The sequence below is a fragment of the Ipomoea nil genome, unplaced genomic scaffold, assembly GCF_001879475.1.
Source record: "Ipomoea nil cultivar Tokyo-kokei standard unplaced genomic scaffold, Asagao_1.1 scaffold2014, whole genome shotgun sequence".
In the NCBI taxonomy this organism is placed as follows: Eukaryota; Viridiplantae; Streptophyta; class Magnoliopsida; order Solanales; family Convolvulaceae; genus Ipomoea; species Ipomoea nil.
In genome coordinates this window covers 241629-262754 of record NW_017618442.1, presented here as the reverse complement: position 1 = coordinate 262754, position 21126 = coordinate 241629, and the positions used below count along the sequence as shown (strand labels likewise).

Sequence of the window (21126 nt, the reverse complement as noted above, 5' to 3'; positions counted from 1 at the left end):
CCAAAACGGTAATTAACTCAAAAAAGGATTATAGTTGGTCCACATATTTCCTTTTGCCCTTATTTTAACTTTGAATTCATTTTTTTTTAATTATAAAAGTTATTATTCTAAAGAATGTTTAAACAGATACTACAATGTAATAGAGTTGATAGCATTTAAAAAAAAATAAAAAATCATTACTCTATAGTGTCTTAATATTTAATTTTTTTTCTCATTTTTGTTTCTCTTTTTTCCCGTTTCCCTGTTGATAGATTTCTACACAAATACACATACACAATAGCTAAAAAAAAGACATAAATTCTAAAACCCAATTACTGTGATTCTTTATCTTGCGACTCGCGACTGGTTGATGACCGCACTTGCCTCCAGATCGTAGAGAAGACTCTCCGAACTGTCTCTACACAGAGGTATTGATTCTTATACTTAAGTTTTTGTTTTTGATTTTTTTCTTTGTTAATTGGATATCAGAGTGTCTCAGTTTCTGGACTCAATTTTACCTTTCGCTATTCAATGCTTCATTCATGTCGGCTTAAATTGTTAGGGTTTTATTGAGGAGCAGAGAGAGTTCTGGAGATTTTGAGTGCATTGCCATGTCATATCGAAAGCATTTCATAATCCATTTGAGGTTTAGGTGACTTTTTAGAAGATGACCAGTCCTAGAGCTGGAGCTATTTATTTATTTATTTTTAAAAAAATAGATATCTAACAGAGTGATAAACTATAACTCACTGTATGTTTATGCTTTCTTCTGTTTCAATTTCATACTAGTTCTTTTCGAATTGGGCTATTGCTGGTGTGAAAGATGTTGGCATATATCATACAGTAGTAAATTTACAACTAATTATCTTGATTGATTGAATTTTTCCTGTACTAATGGCCACAGTAATCCCCAATCTTCTTTATCCATCTTTACTCATTACAAGTTCCCAACATTTGAGAAACTGCCCAAGTCCCTACTTCCTGGCAAAGTCTTCAATCCACCCAAACATGGTCATTTGAAGTTTAGCATTTGTACAAGCAACATTTCCTCCACTGGCAGCAAGTATTGAGTTTGAAAATTGTCTGATAGTAGTATTAAAAAAGACTTTGTTTTGGCAGCATAAAACATGCAAAAACACCTTTTGGAAAATCTTTGTCATGTCTAGGACTAATTGATATCAATTCAGTATTTGTAATAAATCTTTGTCATGTCTAGGACTAATTTCTGATAGAGCTGCAAATATTCTGTATCATTATTAAGGTGGATGCAGCTACCCTACCATTGTCAAAAAGTCACTCTCCTTTGTCTTCTCTTTGTATTTTATCAATTAGCTCAACTTTTCTTGGTATTAATAACCATCTAAAATTAGTATTACTTACTATGAGTGTTGCTTTAGGATCAATATTGTGCTTGTTAACGAAGGGAAATGTCTGAGCGCCTTGAACAACAGAATACTGTTGATCCACAGATACAGTCACCTGTGCCGAAGGATGATATGATTGCCTGTGTTATGGCACTAGAAGCTGCATTGCTTCCATGCTTACCTGCCCGAGAACTGCAAGCAATTGACCGTTCAGCTCATCCTTATCACCAAAGTCAGTAATTTCAAGGCCTATTCTTGTTCTCTGTATGTATATGTCCTTTCAATTTATTTGAATTGGATGGAGCCAAAGTAGAAAATAAGAAGTGCTGGTTCATTATCGAAACTTTATTTCATCCTTGTTTATTAAAATAAGTTCATGTTAAAACTATCAGAAGTTAATGAGCTGCAGCTTTGTCATGAGTTTTCTCTATGATGTGTTTTATTCCATTCTTCTTTATGTATTAGATATATAGACTGACGGAGCCCGTTTTGATGGATCAAATAAAGTAGACTGATGCTGAATTGCTTTGTATTGCAACAAAAAGTCCTCTGTTCTGTACAATATAAGTGGCTAATCCCTTTGATAAATTACCCTAGAGTTAGCAATGTGTCTCAGCCATTTATTTTATCTCACCATTGACTGAGAAAAATGAAGGAAATACAGTTTTAGTAAAAGTACTTGTGTTGAGCTTTTGGCTCACTAGTGTTACCTGCATATATTTTCTTCTCAGACATTTAGAATGATTATTCTCACTGCATTTTATATATGTCAACCTGTCTCATTTTCTACTATTATTATTTCCTTATTAATTACTTTTATTCTATACATACTCTTGCTTAAGTGATTAGTTTTATTACCCGTTAAAAGAGGTTATTCTTCTATTTATTTAGTTGATGTAGAGAGGCATGCTAGAGATTTTATGGATGCTGCAAAAAAGCTTCAACTTTACTTCATTGGATTGCAACGTGAGGATGTGCCAAGTAGGGCAAGTACTCTCCGAAAGGTAAGGATTTGCTTATACCAGACATGCCATTTTATTATTATTTTTTTATTATTATTTTTTTTTTTAATTTTTGGAGTGACGAAGGAAATCCGTAGTCACTACCTGAGTTGTGCACTAGGTAAACCCCGCCTTGTGATCCTAGCCGGCAAAGGACCACAAAGAGGTAAACCAGCCTAGGTTCCTCATTGCTGACTGGCTCAAACCAAAAAGGCTGCGATTCGAACTCGTGAGCTTGTGGTTACAAGTTGTGTTGGTATCTTTAGCTATTTATTTCATTTTTTATTGTTGGTATTGGTGTATAGTGTATTTGAATATGATATGTTGATAGGAGATAGCAAACATGGAAGAAGAGTTGAAAACAAAGACAGAGCTCATAGTGAAACAAGAGAGACTGATCCAAGAATGGAGGAAGCAAGTGGATGAACAATTGAATAAACACAACACCGAGTTAGAAAGAGTGTGATTCTTACTTTATTGCTACCTATGTGATTCAGTTCCATGCCCACAGTTTTTTATTTTTAATGCAAAATTGGTTCTTCTTCATAAATAGCCCTTAGGCCTTAGCTATAAACTCTTTTATACTTTTGTTTCTGACAACGTTAGTTGTATTTTAGGCCTAAATTGTATGAAGAAATTAGTGACCAGTTCTGCTCTTATCAACGCATCTTTATGCGCTATAGTTCTGCAGTGGATTTATACCTATGATGCACGGGAACATGTTTTCAATGGGATATGCGTAAACTTTTTATAGACAGTTATTTATGAGAATAAGCTTTGTACGGAATAGCTATTTTAGGGTCTGCTATTAGGCTATTATTAAGTTTTCACAAATAATTTATTTTCTGTAATGCTAGTGAGCTACTCTCAAGTTTTCACAAATAATTTCCTTTCATAATACTTAATTTATCCTTATTTATTTTTCTAATGTATTATAAATATATCTAATATAGTCACCAATGGACTAATTATGGGTTGGACAAATTTATTCTACCTCAAGCTATAATAGATGTACAATTGAGGTAGTTGCACTTTCAACTTTTACTCAGTAAGCAATGATAAGTTATGTTTATCGTGTGGGTTTTAAAAAAATGTCTACATATTGAGGTTATTATTCCTATCTTTAGAAAGGAGATACACGATTAAATGGTGGTGACGGTAATAATGTTACTGATAATAATAATATTATAATAACGCTATGAGAGAGTAACAATAGTTGTATTGCTTTTGTCTCAGTATAGAAAATACAGTGTCTTTGTCCGGAGTATTGAACGTCCCCTTCCAAGCTGAGGGGAGCCCCTACTTAAACAAAAGCTGCTAACGGTAACAACATGAAGCATAAATGGGGAGCTAAGCCTTTAATTCTCTCTCATCAATGGTGACATCAATGATGGCTTCAATGGCAGTAAAGGTGACAGCCGTTGGAGTTTTGCCCGTTGGGTTTCCATGTGGTGTCGGGTCAGATGCTGCTTATGATCTGGGTCGGGTGCCAACACCATTCCATGTGGTGTCGGGTCAGATGCTGCTTATGATCCGGGTCGGGTGCCAGCACCATTATCCTGTCACCAGTCCCCCCTACTCCTGAGTCTACGGATGTGTTTGAGTTGACTAGGGAGTAAGACTGAATTTGCTTGATATCGTGCAGAATGCCGGTTGATCCCAAGTATGTGATTTTATTTTCCAAATCACACATGAATTATTTTTTTTTTTTATGCTGGACGAGATGGGCTGCGGCTTAGGCTGGCCGAGGTGCGTGCCTCCGGCCGATCACGGCCGAGGCGTCGCCTCGACCGATCGTAGCCGAGGTGTGCACCCCGGACGATCGTTCGTGGCCGAGGCGTCGCCTCGACCGCTCGTGGCCGAGGCGTGCGCCTCGGTCGATCGTGGTCGAGGCGTCGCCTTGGCCGATCGTGGTTGAGGCGTCGCCTCGACCAACCGCGGCCGAGGCGTGCGCCTTGGCCGATCGTGGTCGAGGCGTCGCCTCGACCGATCGTGGCCGAGGCGAGCTCCGGCCCTTTTTTTTTTTACGGATAGGCTGAGGCGCCGCCTCAGCCAGTGGTCGAGACGCGGGCCTCGGCCTGGCCGAGGCGTGCGCCTCAGGCCCCCGGCCGAGGCGTGCGCCTCAGGCCCCCGGCCGAGGCGTGCACCTCAGGCCCCGGCCGAGGCGTGCGCCTCAGGCCCCGGCCGAGGCGTGCGTCTCAGGCCCTAGGCCGAGGTGCTGCGCCTTGGCCAATGGCCGAGACGCGTGCCTCGGCCTGGCCGAGGCGTGCGCTCAGGCCCCGGCCGAGGCGTGCGCCTCAGGCCCTAGGCCGAGGTGCTGCGCCTCGGCCTGGCCGAGGCGTGCGCCAGGCGGCCTTTTTTTTTTTTTTTTTTTTTTTTTTTCGGCTGAGGCGTCGCCTCAGCCGTGGGCGCTGGCCGAGACGCGTGCCTCGGCCAGTGACCGAGGCGCGCGCCTCAGGCCTTTTTGCGGCTCGGCTTGAGGCGCCGCCTCAGTCGTGCCTTGGGCCGAGGCGTCGCCTCAGCCCGCGCTGGGCCGAGGCGTGCTCCTCGGCCTTGTTTTTTTTTTTTTTTTTTGCAATGCGGCGTCGGCCGGCTTTTGGTTGATCGAAGGTGCTGCTGGGAACCTTCAATTTGAGCAAAGTAACCTGGACAGACCATGATTACAAAATATTGTTTACAGGTCTGGGCGGACCACGACTACAAAATATTACTTATAATATCTAATTAAATGTCCTGAGTTCCATACCCGATTGATCATCTTTGCAGATGGTGTGGACTTGTAGGTCCTTTCCGCCAATCTTTTTGCATGCTTTTACGTAACAACTGCGTGCTGCTCGCTGGTCTCCTCTGACGACTCCTATCCCACTCGGAGTAGGGAACTTCATACACAAGTGTTCCACCGACACTATGGCCTTGAGGTCCTCCAGTGCCGGTCTCCCCAAAATGATGTTGTGCATACAAGTGAGTCTTACCACGATGAATTCCACATCAAGTTTGCGAATGTTAGGGCCGTGTCTATCTCCACTGGTAAGACCACTAACCCTTCCGTCGCCACTGAATCACCCGTAAATCCAGAGAGTGGGGTACGTACTTCTTTGAGCTGGTTCCTAGGTATCCCTAACTTGGTGAAGGCATCGTAATACATCACATTGACTGAGCTTCCCGTGTCGACTAAGATGCGGCGGACAATGACATTGTTGACGTCCATCTCAATCACCAGGGCGTCATGATGGGGTAACGGGCCCTCTGGGAGGTCATCATTAGAGAAGGTGATGGCCTCCTGTCTCTGTTTCTCTTCTCTAGGAAGACTCACCACTTCTCCCACGTATAGCTGCCGGCTCCACTTCTTTCTTTCCGCAGGCGTGTGACCCCCTGCGGGTCCACCATAGATAAAGTGTATGGTGTGCTTCTTTTGTCGTCTGGGCGCCACCTCGATTTCTTTCTCGCTATCATTCTGCTAAGATATTTGGTCGTGTTCTCTTTTTTTGGCGTTCGAGGTGGATGACTCTGTGCTATCTTCATTCCTCCAGACATTTTTTGGTGGATTGTGTTGCGGCTGTTGCTGCTGCTTGGATCGCTTGACGAAATGTCAGAAGTAGCCCTGTTGGATGAGTTCTTCTATTTGTCTCTTCAAAACGTGACACTCATCCGTATCGTGGCCGGTTTGCCTATGAAACCTGCAGTACTTTGTTTGGTCCGCCTTCGGGGAGACCTTCATGCACTCCTCGGGGAATTCTACCATTCCCATCTCCTCAGCTTGCTTTAGAATGACACTGACGGGATGGGTAAGAGGAGTTAAATTATGCAAAGGGACCAGGCGAGGTCGTTCGTGGTCTCGGCCTTTCCCTGCGGTCGGGTGGTTCGAGAGTGGTGCCTGGCTGGGCGGACCCGCTTTCCCAGGCTTCCCACCTTTCCTGCCATCCTCTTCGTCCTTCTTCTTCCTGTCGACGTCCTCTGCTTCGGCATAGCGGCTAGCCGTCCTTATCAGATCTTCATAAGAGCGGGGGTGGTGGGCGTTCAGCTGCTTGTGGAAATACCCTGATCTTAAGGCATGGATAAATATCGGGATCGACGCCTTGGAGTCGAAGTCGTAGACATTATTAACTTCCTTTTTCCATTTTATCATGAAGTCTTTGAGGCTCTCGCCTCTATCTTGCTTCACTACACAGAGGTGAGAGAAGGGTTTCTTACGCTGTATGCTACCGGAGAAGTATGTCAGGAAGCTCTTGGACAACTCCCAAAAGTTTTGGATCGACCCATCCGGGATGGTGTTGAACCAATCTTGGGCCGCTCCATCCAGGGTGGACAAGAACGCTCGGCACATGATGGCGTCCCCTGCCCCGATCATTACCATAGCAGCCTTGTACCTCGTCATGTGGACAAGTGGGTCAGTGACCCCCGTGTACTCCTTGATGGCGGGCAACCTAAAGTCCCTCGGCAAAGGTACGTCCATGATACTTGGGGAGAATGGTGCTGCCATCCGTACCTCGGGTTCCGGCGACTGCTCCCGTGCCTCCACCCTTCTTGCTAACTCCTCGATTCTTCTCTGCAGCCTCTCGACCAGGGCCGACTCGTCAGGATGCCAGCGTGGGGCCGGCTGCCGTTCCTCCAAGTGTCGGTGTGGAACCCGGTCATCAACGCGTCGCTTCCCCGCCGAGTGCCGACGCGGAGCTGGCTCTTCGACGCATCGCTCCTCCAAGTGTCGACGTAAGTCCGACTCATCAACGTGTTGGCGTGGGGTCGGCTCCCGAGACTCGCCCACCTCCTATGTGGGTGATCTCTCGGCTTCTCTGTTTTCGTGTTGGCGAGGGCCTCTGGTAGAGGACCCCTCGGCCCGTGATCCTAATCTTTGCCGCACGGGCGCCCTCTGTCCCAATCGTTCTGGTGCAGATTGGGAAGGGCCTGGTTGTCGTCTGGTCGGTCCACTTCTTTGGGTCTCCACCCCTATTTCCTGGGGCCGCGGGGGTACTTGGCCTTGCAGTCCCACCGCCACCTGATTTAGCGCCGCCGTCACTGCTTGCTGAATGACATCGGCGGTCGCCTGGAGGTTCACGGCTTGGTTCACCCCTCCATTGTTGAGTTGGTCTTGAAGGTCCCCGGGCCTCCCGTTGTTGAGCTGTTCTCGGAGGTCCCCTCCGCGATTGTTGGTGAGTTGGTCCCGGAGGTCACCTGAGGCATTGCCATTGTTCACGTTGCGGGAACCGTGGGAGCTGCGGGACACCATTCTTTCAAGCTTGCTGTTGAAAGAGGAAAAGAGTTGTATGTGTCGTCGCCTGCTTGAGTGTTGGACTCAGGCTCTCAATGAAAGCACTAATGACGGTAATAATGTTACCGATAATAATAATATTATAATAACGCTATGAGAGAGTAACAATAGTTGTATTGCTTTTGTCTCAGTATAGAAAAACAGTGTCTTTGTCCGAAGTATTGAACGTCCCCCTCCAACCTGAGGGGAGCCCCTACTTATACAAAAGCTGCTAACGGTAACAACATGAAGCATAAATGAGGAGCTAAGCCTTTAATTCTCTCTCATCAATGGTGACATCAATGGTGGCCTCAATGGCAATAAAGGTGACAGCCGTTGGAATTCTGCCCGTTGGGTTTCCATGTGGTGTTGGGTCAGATGCTGCTTATGATCCGGGTCGGGTGCCAACACCATTTCATGTGGTGTCGGGTCAGATGCTGCTTATGATCCGAGTCGGGTGCCAGCACCATTATCTTGTCAGGTGGAATAAAACATGCATAGATAATTGTAGTGTTTTCACAGCCAAAAATTCTTTGAAGACTTCCCTCACATGAGGAAAGAACAGTTGCCAAAACATATTGCAAAGAGAGAAGAATTCTTAGCTAAGAAAAAATAAATCATGGTAAAAATGACTACTTGCACATATGAAATGAAATGAGATAAAAACAATGCTTGAAGAACTAAAAGGAGAATTACCTTCTAGCAATGCATATGTCAAATTGTCAACATGGACAATGATGCTTGAGCAAATGCAAATGATGACTTGTTTTCTCAAGTAAGGATTTAATATGAAGTGATGATTTGACAAAAGAAAATCAATAATGGTATTATATCTGACAAAATTAAAAGATTCAAGATAAAATAAAATTAATAATGGTATCATTCTTACAAAAAGGAGAGATTCTCGACCAAAAGCAACAATTACAATAATTTGTTATACCTGTATTAAAAAAAAAACCAATAATTTTTTGTACCCTCTTAACCATCTTTAATTCAAATTTGGAGTCCAAGAGTAGTTATAAATAGAACCAATGAAAGAGAGAAATCAAGTCCAAAAATAATCCTAAAAAATTATACTCTAAAGTTTGCTCTAAGTTTATTTCATCAATTACTCCTTAATATCAAACCCTTTTTAGATTCAAGATCTTTTCATTTCCTATTACAAAATTTGTGTTATATTACTCTATTGTTGTTATTTACTTCATGATACCTTAGAGTAAAATTAAAAGAGGAATAATAAACAACATGTTCATGACAAAAGCTTATTAATTGATATATTAAAAATGGCATTAGAATTTGAAATAATTATTTCTTATAATGGTAATAGATTTGAAGATCTTTATTTACATTATTAAAAACTCAATATAAAAACAACGGTGAATTATACACAGAGTATTTACTAAGAAGGAAAGAAAAGTAATTTCTGAATCTATTTGGTACTTTGTTTAAGTAATCATCATCATGATTAAAAATAGAGTTAATTCCAGCAATGGTCCTCTGACTATTGCGATTTTCCAAAATTAGTTCTCGTCTTTTAATTTGGACAAAATAGACCCTTGACTATCATATTTGTTCCAACATTGGTCCTTCCGTTAGAGATCAGTTAGTTAGGCGTTAGTTTAGGGGTTAAAATGATCTTTTGCTTAGTTATTGTTTTCTTCTTCCTCCCTTGTCCGACCAGCCGGAGTTAGTGGATGGATTAATATTGTTTCTAGTGTGGTCGGCGGCGGCCGTAGCTGAGCAATACAACAGTACTATCATCAACATGAAAACAACTCCGAGCATACAGGAATAAGCATGTCGTCATCGTCGCAGTACTGCAATATCATCCCGGCGTTCAACTCGGACTATGCCGTCAAACGCGAGCAACATAACTCGTTTAACCTAAACCACAATATTTTTCTCGAAGCATCGGGGGTGCCGGCAAATTCCTACGGCTAGGTTTGGAAGTATGAATAATTCTTCTAATAATTCTCCGCCGCGGCCGTCTTCATTGGTTTCTTCAATCTCCGGCACCTACACAAACGGTGGTGGCATCAATAGGTGTAGCCAGTTTTCCGGGCAACAACATAAGAAGCCACGAACCGGATCACAACGATCTTTGTTAGAATAATAATTTTTGTGGCTCAATTCCATAATATTGTGTGGCTCACATTCATGAAGACCAAGTTGCCTGCTGCATGTCTTCGCATTACCTGCTCCATGTCTTCACGTCGCCACCGACTTTGCCGAATTTCCATTTGTTTGCCGCAACATTTGGTCTAAGTTTTTGTATAAATAGGCTTAGTTTGTTTGCTTTCAATAAACCTCTTATTCTTACATCAACATCAAAATTTGAATTCATTTATTCATTCTTTCTTTCTTCACGTAGATATATATATGTGTATATATATATATATATATATATATATATATATATATATATATATATATATATATTTATATTTATATTTTCCCATCCTTATTAATTTATTTTGTCATTTTATATATTTTTCTATTATTTAACTTCTATAATTCTCTTCGATTTTTCGCTTCCGCATTATTCCGCTATATTCCTAACAAGTGGTATCAGAGCGGTTTAATTGAGAGTTATTTTCAAAGATGTCGACTGTTACCAAGTTCGATATCGAGAAGTTCGATAGGAAAATTAGCTTTTCTATCTGGAAGGTTCAGATGGAAGCCGTTCTAACCCAAAACGGTTTGAAGAAAGCGTTAGCTGGGAAGAAGAAGAAACTGGCTACAATGACAGATGAAGATTGGGAAGATTTGGATGACAAGGCACATTCAACCATTCTTTTGTGCTTGTCTAAAGAGGTTCTACGTGAGGTAGTAAGTGAGACGACTGCGTCAGATTTATGGTCCAAGCTGGATACGCTTTACATGGCCAAAACTCTGGCGGACACGCTACGCCTGAAGGAGCGTCTGTACACAATCCGTATGACGGAAGGTATTTCTATTAAATCTCACTTGGATGAATTCAATTCTATTTTATTGGACTTGGAAAATATTGATGTCATAATTGACGATGAGGATCGCGCTGTTTTATTGCTTGTCTCTCTCCCTAAATCATACAAGCATTTCAAAGAAATTATGCTGTATGGTAATAGTAGTGATACCCTTACTTTCGACAATGTTAAGTCAAACCTATTATCCAAATAAAAGTTTGACTTTGAAATTAAGTCTGAGGACAAAGGTGAAGGCTTGACCGTAAGGGGTTGTTCACTTGAATCAGGGAGTAGCAATAAAAATTCTAGATCCAAGTCCAAAGGACGAAAGTCCAACAAATCCTGTAAGTACTGCAAGAAGTAGGGTCATGATGTGACTGAATGCTTCAAGTTGAAAAACAAGCAAGAGAGAGAAAAGAAGTCCGCTGAAGCTAGTGTTGTTGAAAGTGATTCAGAATGCGATGTTATGTTATCTGTTAGCTCCGGTTGCAAGCGGAGCGAAACCGAGTGGATTCTGGACTCTGGTTGTACATTCCACATGTGTCCTCACAAAGACTGGTTCGTCTCTCTGGAACCGGTTGATGGTGATGTTGTCTTGCTGGGTAATGATACCCAATGCAAGGTTCGTGGAATTGGAAGTGTGCAGATTAAAACTCATGACAACGTTATCAGGACTCTTACCAATGTTCGGTATATTCCTGATTTGAAACGCAATCTAATATCCTTGGGCACCTTGGAATCTCTGGGGTGAAAGTACATAGCTGAAGGTGGAGTTCTGAAAGTCATAAAAGGCTCTCTTGTTCTCATGAAAGCTTCTCGTTCTGGAAGCTTGTACGTCTTGCATGGCAGTACTGTGACAGGTTCAGTAGCGGTATCCTCATCAATGTCTGATGCGGATCTCACTCAACTATGGCAAATGCGTCTGGGGCATATGAGTGAGAAAGACATGTATCTCCTGAGCAAGAAAGGTCTCCTTGGTGGTTCAGGTACGGGTAAATTACAGTTTTGTGAGCATTGTGTTTTTGGGAAACAAAAGAGGGTTAGTTTCTCTACTGCTACACACCGTACCAAAGATGTATTGGAATACATACATTCCAATTTATGGGGACCAACTAAATTCCAGTCTATGGGAGGCTGTAGATATTTTATGTCTATTATTGATGACTTCTCTCGTAAAGTCTGGGTCTATTTCCTGAAACATAAAAATAAGGCATTTTCTATTTTCAAGAAGTGGAAAATACTTGTTGAGACTCAGACAGGTAAAAAAGTCAAGAAGCTCAGGACAGACAATGGCTTGGAGTTCTGTGACTCAGATTTCAATGACTTTTGTGCGGCAAATGGAATCGCCAGGCACAAGACCTTGCCTGGTAAACCCCAGCAGAATGGCGTTGCCGAACGTTTGAATAGGACTCTATTGGAAAGAGCTCGTTGTATGCTCTCTAATGCTGGGTTATGGAAACGGCGTGATTTTTGGGCCGAGGCCATTTCTACTTCATGCTATTTGGTAAATAGATCTCCACATTCATTCCTTGATTTCAAAATTCCAGAGGAAGTTTGGTCAAGTAATCCTGTTGACTACTCTATCTTAAGAGTTTTTGGATGTCCTGCTTATGCTCATTCCAGTACGGGTAAATTAAACCCATGAGCTGTCAAATGTATTTTCCTTGGTTATGCTTCTGAGTCAAAAGGGTATCGTCTATGGTCTCCTGATTCTCAGAAAATCATTCTGAGTCGAGATATCACTTTTGACGAAAATGCACTACTTTCTTCTGGAAAAGTTCCCAGTACAGGTGAGACGCAAAGTACTGGTGAAAATGTGGAGTTTGAGTTCAGGCCTATTGATAGTGTTACTACTGCTGATGGTAATACTAAAGATGATGCATCTACTAGCACCGCACCTCTCGTCGTGCCACAACGAGAGTATTCCATTGCTATGGATCGTCCTAGGAGGACAATTAAAAAACCTGCTAGGTATGCTAGTGATGATGAAACCAACATGGTTGCTTATGCTCTTTCAGTCGCATAGGAAGTTGATGGTGATCCATCCTACTATTCTGAGGTTCTTCCTGTTACTAAGTTCAAGCAGTGTTTGAGTTTAGTCGACTGTTCCAGTTGTTAATGCCACAATAGATTTGATCCAAGGTGGAGATTGTTAGAATAATAATTTTTGTGGCTCAATTCCATAATATTGTGTGGCTCACATTCATGAAGACCACGTTGCCTACTGCATGTCTTCGCATTACCTGCTCCATGTCTTCACGTCGTCACCGACTTTGCCGGATTTCCATTTGTTTGCCGCAACATTTAGTCTAAATTTTTGTATAAATAGGCTTAGTTTGTTTTCTTTCAATACACCTCTTATTCTTACATCAATTCAAAGTTTTGAATTCAATCTTATCCATTTTTCTTTCTTTCACGTAGAAATATATATATATTTTGTTAGCATTCTCTTTATAGAGATTAATATATATATATATATATATATATATATATATATATATATATATATATATATATATATATATATATATTCCCATCCTTATTAATTTATTTTGTCATTTTATATATTTTCCTATTATTTAACTTCTATAATTCTCAATTTTCGATTCTTCGCTTCCGCATTATTCCGCTATATTCCTAACAATCTTCATGTCCAGTGATCAAGGTAATCTTCATAATTCACATATTCCAACATTAAAGAAAACCAAACCTCCAAAATGCAACATATATTTTGCATAGAATAATATTACTCATATATATATATATATATATATATATATATATATATATATATATATATATATATATATATATATATATATATATATATATATATATATATATATAGGCTTCGAATCCGGTGCACCCCCCTAATTAGATGATCCTGTGAGATCTCCTGATATCCATAGATTGATTCCCAATCAATGGTTGAGATCATGAGATCCCCTAGAATTAATTAAAGATTTATCATTAAGAAAGGGTGTGAAAGGTAATTGTATCTGTTTGCCTAATTATGGTTAAAATTATGATGGGATGTTAAGCATGAATTAAGGGATATTAATACAGCAAATATATATGGGGTGTTACATCAGCTGTGAAGACTAAACAATACGCGTGAGACATTCCATCTGGGCAGACGGACCGCTGAGGTTGCACAAACAAACATCTAGCGTAAAAGAGGATGGATATTTGAAGCACAGGTGTGTTCATTACCGGTACACGGTTTGTGTGTGTCTGTTATTATTATTATTTTTTTTTGGTATTGGTTTTCCCGTTATGGAGTTTTAGCAGTAAAAAACCAACAAATTGTATGGGTGTTTGTGCGTATATCTGAGATTGAGACGAGTGTGTGTGGTTTCATGGTTGCACGGAAGTATTTATACTTGTGCGTATTGCCTTAATTGTGGTGGTGTTGGTTGATGCATGATAGTATGTCAGAATGCGAAGATGCCAAGTACGGTTGTGGTAGCTGGTGCATGGTAGTTTGAAGCCTTGTGCATCATGCCTACCATGATCCGTCACCAATGTGGTCTTTGTGTACACTGAGCTGTGTTTTATATGGGTGGTTGCATGGTGGTTTGTAGCCTTGTGCATCATGCCTATACTGATCCGTCAGCAATGTGGTATTTGTGTATATATAGCTGTGTTTTATATGGGTGGTCGCATGGCAGTATGAAACCCTGAGCACCATGCCTATTCTGACACGTAAACAATTTGGTCTTTTTTTATATTGAGTTGTGTTTTACATGAGTGGTTGCATGGCAGTATGAAGCCTTGTGCACGATACCTAAACTACGGTGGTGGTGGTTGTTGAATTGCAACGTGGCAGTATACGGCGGTGGAAGATAACCCACTGTGTGAGTGGATGCATTGTATGCTGTTTCTTTGTGCATGACGCCTTAATTTGATAAGAATGTGATATTTGTGTTTGTTAAATTGTTAGCCGGTGCGTGAGTACCGGTATGGTTTTAAAACCCAAGTACAACCACTTTACACTCACTTAATGACGGGGTGAAATTGATAAACGTTACGCAGGTGACATAAGCATGGAAGAAGGAGAGAAAAGCCAACACTGTGTGATGGATGAATCCCAAAACGGCACGAGCATTTGGGTTACGGAATGTGACCCATCAATAAAACCAGCTGTCGACCAGGTGTTTGCTACATTGGAAGATGGTATTGCGTACTACAAAACATATGCATCCGTAACTGGGTTTGATGTGCGCAAGAGTTCCGACATAAAGAACAGGTACGGGATCATCCTGAAGAATAAACTAGTGTGCAATCGTGAAGGGTATAAAGATGCAAAACCAAACACCACAACAAAACAAAATACCACCACACAAACAAAACGACGACGCCCGTCCAACAGAGTTGGGTGCATGGCCAAAATAGTTTTCAGAAGAGACAGTATGGGAAAGTACGTGGTCAAGAAGTTTGAAGAGGGGCACACTCACTGTTTGTGCGAGGAGAGTTACAAATCTTTCTTGAAGGGGAACAGGAAACTAGATATTGGCCACCAACAATTCATCGCGAACTGCTCAAAAGTCAATATTGGGGCTAGTAAAAGTCATGACCTGTACGCCGAGATGGTGGGTGGAGTTGAAAACGTGGGAGCGACACAACAAGACTTCAAGAACTACATAAGGGAGATTCTGGCGTACATGCAAGGAGGAGATGCACAAATGCTTATATCCAAATACCTCGATCTGAAATCGGACTATGACGATATGTATTTTGAATACGAGGCAAACGAGAATGACCAGTTGGCACGTGTTTTCTTGGCAGACGGTATGGCAAGAAAGCAATATAGTGTTTTCGGAGATGTTGTGTCATTTGACGCTACATACAAAACTAACAGGTACGCACCTGAATTACGGGATGCAAAACCCCTTACATTTACACCCCTATGTTTATGTAGTTAAATCCGTATAACTGTAACGTTGGTGCGTGTACATGTTTGTAAACTTACTGTAGTGCGTGTGAGGTCGACAGTATGTGCATTGGGCTGATATGGATATGAATGGTTCAGATGATTTGCTACCTTAAAAATCTGAAAAATTTATGGAATTTTTATTTCACAGTATGTAACCCTGTCTTTTACAGTTGATATACGTTATTTTTTTACCCACAGTAATATACGCGCGTAAACACAGTGCGTGTTATATGCGTAGTAGTTAACACATTTCGTCGTGACACAGGTACAGTCTCGTGTTTGTTCCATTCACTGGTATAGACCACCATAAAAAATGCGTAACATTCGCAGCAGCACTGATTGCGCGAGAGGATGTCGACTCGTACTATTGGATACTAAAGAACTTTAGAAACGCAATGGGAAGCACACCACCACTCACAATAACCGACCAAGACCCGGCGATGAAGGTTGCAATTGCACGAGAATTCCCAGAAACTCGCCATCGTTACTGTATGTGGCATATAATGGCGAAGGTTAGCGATAAAGTGAGTCCTGAATTAGCCAAAAATGAAGCATTCCGACGAGAGCTGAATGATGTCATTTGGAATGACAGCTTGACTACCGCCAAATTTGAGGTTGCATGGAAAGGAGTTATGGAAAAATTTGGCTTAATTGAAAATCCATGGCTAAACCGTATGTACGACGAGCGCGCATCGTGGATCCCTGCATGTTTTGAAGGTGTTTTTATGGGCGGGCTAGTGCGTACAACCTCACGCTCTGAAGCAGAGAACCGGATTTTCAAAAGCAACACTAGCAAACATCTCTGTGTTTCGGAATTTTTTAACAGGATAGAGAGTACAATTAGAAAGCAACGCCTAACACAAATCGAGCTAAACGGTGCCAGCATCGCGCAAACACCCCCCTACAAAACCCAATTGCGCATTGAGCGAGCAGCAGCTTCACTATATACATTAACTGTGTTTTATGATGTGCAGAAGGGGATATGTGCCGGATGTTTTGATTGCCGGGTCCGTGCTGTCACACACGGTGAGGCCGGGAACACATATGAGGTCGAGGATGAGCAGGAGGTACGATACACGGTGTTCGTTGAACATGGGACAAGGACGACAACCTACGAGTGCCGAATGTACAACCGGATTGGACTGTTGTGCAGCCATGCGTTTGCAGTGTTAATATATGACAGGAACGAGGATATACCCCCGCAACATATCACCCCCCCGGTGGACACGAACCGCACTAACCTCTTCACCAATAAAAACGTGCAATGATATGCTTCAGCGTGGCAACCCCAAAGCACGAGGCAACAAAGAAGAAAGTAACGTGCTGAACACAGTGTATAGGTGTATAGCCATGGCGCAAGGAGATTCCACGAAGCTAGAACAAATAAGCAATGCGCTAAAGGAGATTGAGTCCACATGGTGCATCGACGGTGAAGACGACGTGGTTGTAGAGAAAGGAAAACGATCGATCAAAGAGACATTTTGTGGTGCACCCACACCTTACACAATCACCGTGCATCCCCCCGCAGTATCAAGTATTAAAGGGCCGGGGAAGCGAATGAGGACGGCTAAAGAAATCGCAATGAAGGAGAAAAATAAGAAGAAACGAACATGTAAAACATGTGGACTCGCAACCGGGCACAACAGTCGAAGCTGCCCAAATAAATAGAAATATTTTTATATCCTTAAATGTTAGTTCGTGCACAATTGTTTTGACGTTATTACAGAATTACGAGTTAATAAACATTTACATTGAAGCTATTGCATGCAATCACCCCCCCCCCCCCAACATTTATTGAGAGCGAAATATTTAATACTTTATTGAGAAAGATAGTTTAGCACCATAGAGGTTTGATGATGGACAAATGGATGTGGGAGACCTTTTGTGCGCAATGCAACTCTCAGATTCCGTAAATAAAAATGTTCTTAAAAAATAAAATAAAAAAACTCCGGTGCGTGACTGTAAACTATGCATGTGCGTAAATAGTGATTTACTACTTTATCGAGAAAATGAGTTTTGCACCATAGTGGTACGATGATGGACACATGGATGTCTGAAAACCTCCTGCGAAGTACCACTCACAGTTTTTGGAAATAATAATGTTTTAAAAAATAAAAAATAAAAAAAAAACATCCGGCGCGTGACTGTACAGTATGCATGTGCGTAGATAAAAGCGTTAATACTTTATCCAAAAAGAGAGTTTAGCACCATAGTGGTCCGGTGATGGATAAACGGATGTGGGAGAACTTTTTGCGACAGGCCACTGACATATACCGAAAATAAAAAAAAAAAAAAGATAAACGGGAAAACAAAAAAAAAAAAAAAAAAAAAAAAAAAAACCCAGTGCGTGACTGTAAATTACGCATGTGCGTAAACAATGAGTTTTCGAAAGTATTAATAGACTGATATGGTCATCATCTGAAAGCGTCGGGTCCCATTGGTTAACTAATCAAACAAATGCATGGCGGATTAGTATTTGCGTAGTGCCGCAAATTGGGGAGATTTAAAAAAAAAAAAAAAAAAAAAAACGTAAAAGTCGGTGCGTATTCTTATTGTAGGCATGTGCATGTATACCGATATTGGCGCATCCGCTAGAAAAATAAATGCAACATGAACGAACATCATTAATACGGAAATGTTTACGTGGAAATCCAAAAAAAAACACCACACAACAGGGAAATGGGGACAGGCGTCTAACACCACATTATTAGGAAATCCGAAATGATGAAAAAAAAAAATTGAAACAAACGAGCGCCCTTCAACGGCCCGCAGCAATCGAGCTCTTAACACGGGCGACATTTGCGGCTCTATGCGTGTTGCGTTGGAACAACAAAATATCGAACATGTACCTGACGCGTAATTCTATTAAGGCACGCGCATCACCCCTACGTAGCCCGCAATCCCATGTAGAATACGCCTGCCCAACATAACACTCCATGTGACGCATGGCAAACACACCGCAATCGACTTTGTTCTTTGCATCTCGCCACGGTAAACGAACTCTACGAGGCACCAATTTTGAAGCCTTCATATACAATGCGATCACCCCCACATCCTCAAAGAAAACGGTCAGCAAATCATGCTACAAAAAAACCCCCAAACATTTAAAACGCAAACAACGAAAGCATGTATTACTGCGGGAACCCAAACAAAAAAAAAATGAAGGTATACAACAAATAAAAAGAACATATGCACCGACTGCACCTACCAACACCGTTAGGGTATGACCATATTTGTTGAGTGACGGATCATCCGCGGAGGAATTATCAATGACGTCAAACCGCATACGCCTGAAATCCACTAAAACGACATAGTAGTGCTGCGCCTGAAGTATGGGGAAAAAAAACTGCAGCACAAAGAAATGCAACAAAACCCATTTTAAAAAATAAAGGATGGCAGATGCGCATTCACTAAATGGACACAAAAGTTAACGAACCATGTCTATATCATCCCATGAATTATAAGGCGACAACTTCAACTCGTCCTGCATGCTATCTGTAAACGACTTCCACGAGGAGCCGAAACATCAACCACAGTGTACAACTACAATGTTAAAAAACCACCCAAAATCTAAACACCGGAACATGGAAAATGAATAGATCAAAAAATGACAATTAGAGACAAACCGTAGTCATCGTGGAGACGAAAAGCCTAGACGGTTCACCAGCAACCTTTGACATTTCCCTATAAGATAACACACAAGTCCACGCGTTTAATATGCCCACTAACACTTCATTACCTTCCACCAGAGAGACAAACTCAACCCGACGTGCTGACCGACCACACCAAAGAAACAACACCTCTTCCCTGTTTATAAAACCCCAACAGAATAAGGAAAATCATATCACACGTAAAATAGGAAATAAAAACTGAAGTTATCACAACGGAAATACATGTCAGCACGCCCCGATCTAGCAATCCAATCGTAAACATCTTGCGCACCAGGTCCCTGCGCATGTTCAGCGTGTACAGCACGTGAGCGTGTCCGATGTTCGTACGAATTCAAGTCAAGAGTCCTCAACGCGCGAACATTATTTAACGGCTGACGGGACTGCTTTGTTGGTGCACGACACCGTTCATAATCAGCTATGGAGCTACCAGGCCGCGTCCCTAGACGAATACGCTGCACAGCAAACCGATCCCCCAACACCGCAATGTGTAACAAAAAAATAATAGTTCCACATAGAATAACATATATTGGAGAAATGTAAACGCCATTACACAACATACCTCATCAGGGGTGAATAGGGTGACGGCATCAACATTAACCCCCCCCCCCCCCCCCCTCGACGAAGACGTTTTGTAAAAGCTCGTCCGCGAACATCATCGCACAAAGAACCGGTAACATGAGCACCAGGCGAAAGAGTGCCGGGAGCACCAACCTACCGCCACAAAATAAAAAGATAAATGATGCTGGGTAAACCCCACTGGTATACGCACAAACCAAATATTAAATATATTTTAAAAGGATCGGAACATATCCAAGCACACTTACTGGATCACATGGGGCCAAAGAGCACCCCCGAGGCATTACATTCGTTGAGTGTGCGTTATACTCACGAACAATCGCGTCCACCACATCCCAACATTGGGAAGGCAGATCCTGCGACAAACCATCACCCACACACGAAAATTGCTGAGACAACCCAAGACTGAACGATGGGCGGAATGCATCATCCTAATAAATGAAAAAACCAGTCATACAAACTCCCCCATATATACAAAACACCATACCTAATTGGACACCGAAGGAAAGAACGCAATAATAAAAACATGTAAGTAGACATCACATGTACGCATAACACCAACCATACTGCACCCGCATACACACCGTGCAGTACCAAAAAATATACATAGTTACCAACATGTCACCGATACAACTGCAAACCATCCATGCCATCAAAATACACATCAAACCCCGACCCCTACTAGCAAAAAAAAGTCCAACCCAAAAACATACTGGACCACCCACTCCAAAACTAATACCGCCTCCTTTTCCTATGACAGCGAACAACCTTACTTACAGCATCGGGCAGTGAAGAAGTATTGCCTGCGAGGCTGTGAATATGTTTATGCGAATGCTCTTAGAGGTTAGAGCAGATTTATGGCTGCCTGAGTGTTCAGATGGGCTTTTGAAAGCCGTAATAATTTTGTGTTGTTTTTATATATATAAAAGAAGTAATGATTTTGTGTTTAATTTGTTTATAAATTAAATCTGCTCTGTGTATGAACTTACGGAGTACGGAGTATTGTTTATAAATCTGCTCTGTGTGTTTAATTTTGGGTTTTTTTTTTTTGAAAGGGAGTATTGTTTACCAATTATCAGTAATTTTGTTCTGTACTTCTGTTTAGTATTATTTAACTGATTAGTTCTGCACTTCTATTTAGTAATAAACTGATTAGTAATATAAACTGTTTAGTGTAGTCTTCTTATTTTCTTAATATAGTATATATACTGGGTGAACTTACTGGCTGCCTGAGTGTGTTTATGCTTATTATGCGAATGAACTATACTGTAGTCTGTATACATATTACTGTTTACTGCCTGAGTGTTAATATACATATAAATTTTTAATTTTGTGTTGTTTATATATATATATATATATATATATATATATATATATATATATATATAAAGCAGTAATAATTTAGGTTT

At 41.4% G+C, this 21126-nt stretch overlaps 2 protein-coding genes across 5 annotated transcripts; both read left to right on the top strand.

The window, feature by feature from the left end:
* The first annotated feature begins 258 nt into the window (after window positions 1-258).
* Window positions 259-3097, top strand: LOC109147599 (mediator of RNA polymerase II transcription subunit 28). Of its 4 annotated transcripts, XR_002048689.1 has the most exons (6): window positions 259-407; window positions 1196-1271; window positions 1377-1575; window positions 2235-2347; window positions 2676-2863; window positions 2904-3097. XR_002048689.1 is itself a non-coding variant. In XM_019295215.1 (5 exons), exons 3-5 carry the CDS (start codon window positions 1407-1409, stop codon window positions 2808-2810), a joined length of 417 nt encoding a protein of 138 aa, XP_019150760.1. In that variant the 5' UTR covers window positions 259-407; window positions 1196-1271; window positions 1377-1406; the 3' UTR covers window positions 2811-3097. The 4 variants fall into 4 exon arrangements, 3 of the variants coding, with proteins under 3 accessions (XP_019150760.1, XP_019150762.1, XP_019150761.1); XM_019295215.1 differs by having other exon boundaries at window positions 2676-3097; XM_019295217.1 differs by lacking the exon at window positions 1196-1271 and having other exon boundaries at window positions 1449-1575; window positions 2676-3097.
* An 11483-nt stretch (window positions 3098-14580) lies between these two features.
* On the top strand, window positions 14581-16738 carry LOC109147538 (protein FAR1-RELATED SEQUENCE 5-like). The gene is made up of 2 exons (XM_019295138.1): window positions 14581-15395; window positions 15736-16738. Exons 1-2 carry the CDS (start codon window positions 14581-14583, stop codon window positions 16736-16738), a joined length of 1818 nt encoding a protein of 605 aa, XP_019150683.1.
* The last annotated feature ends 4388 nt before the right edge of the window (window positions 16739-21126 follow it).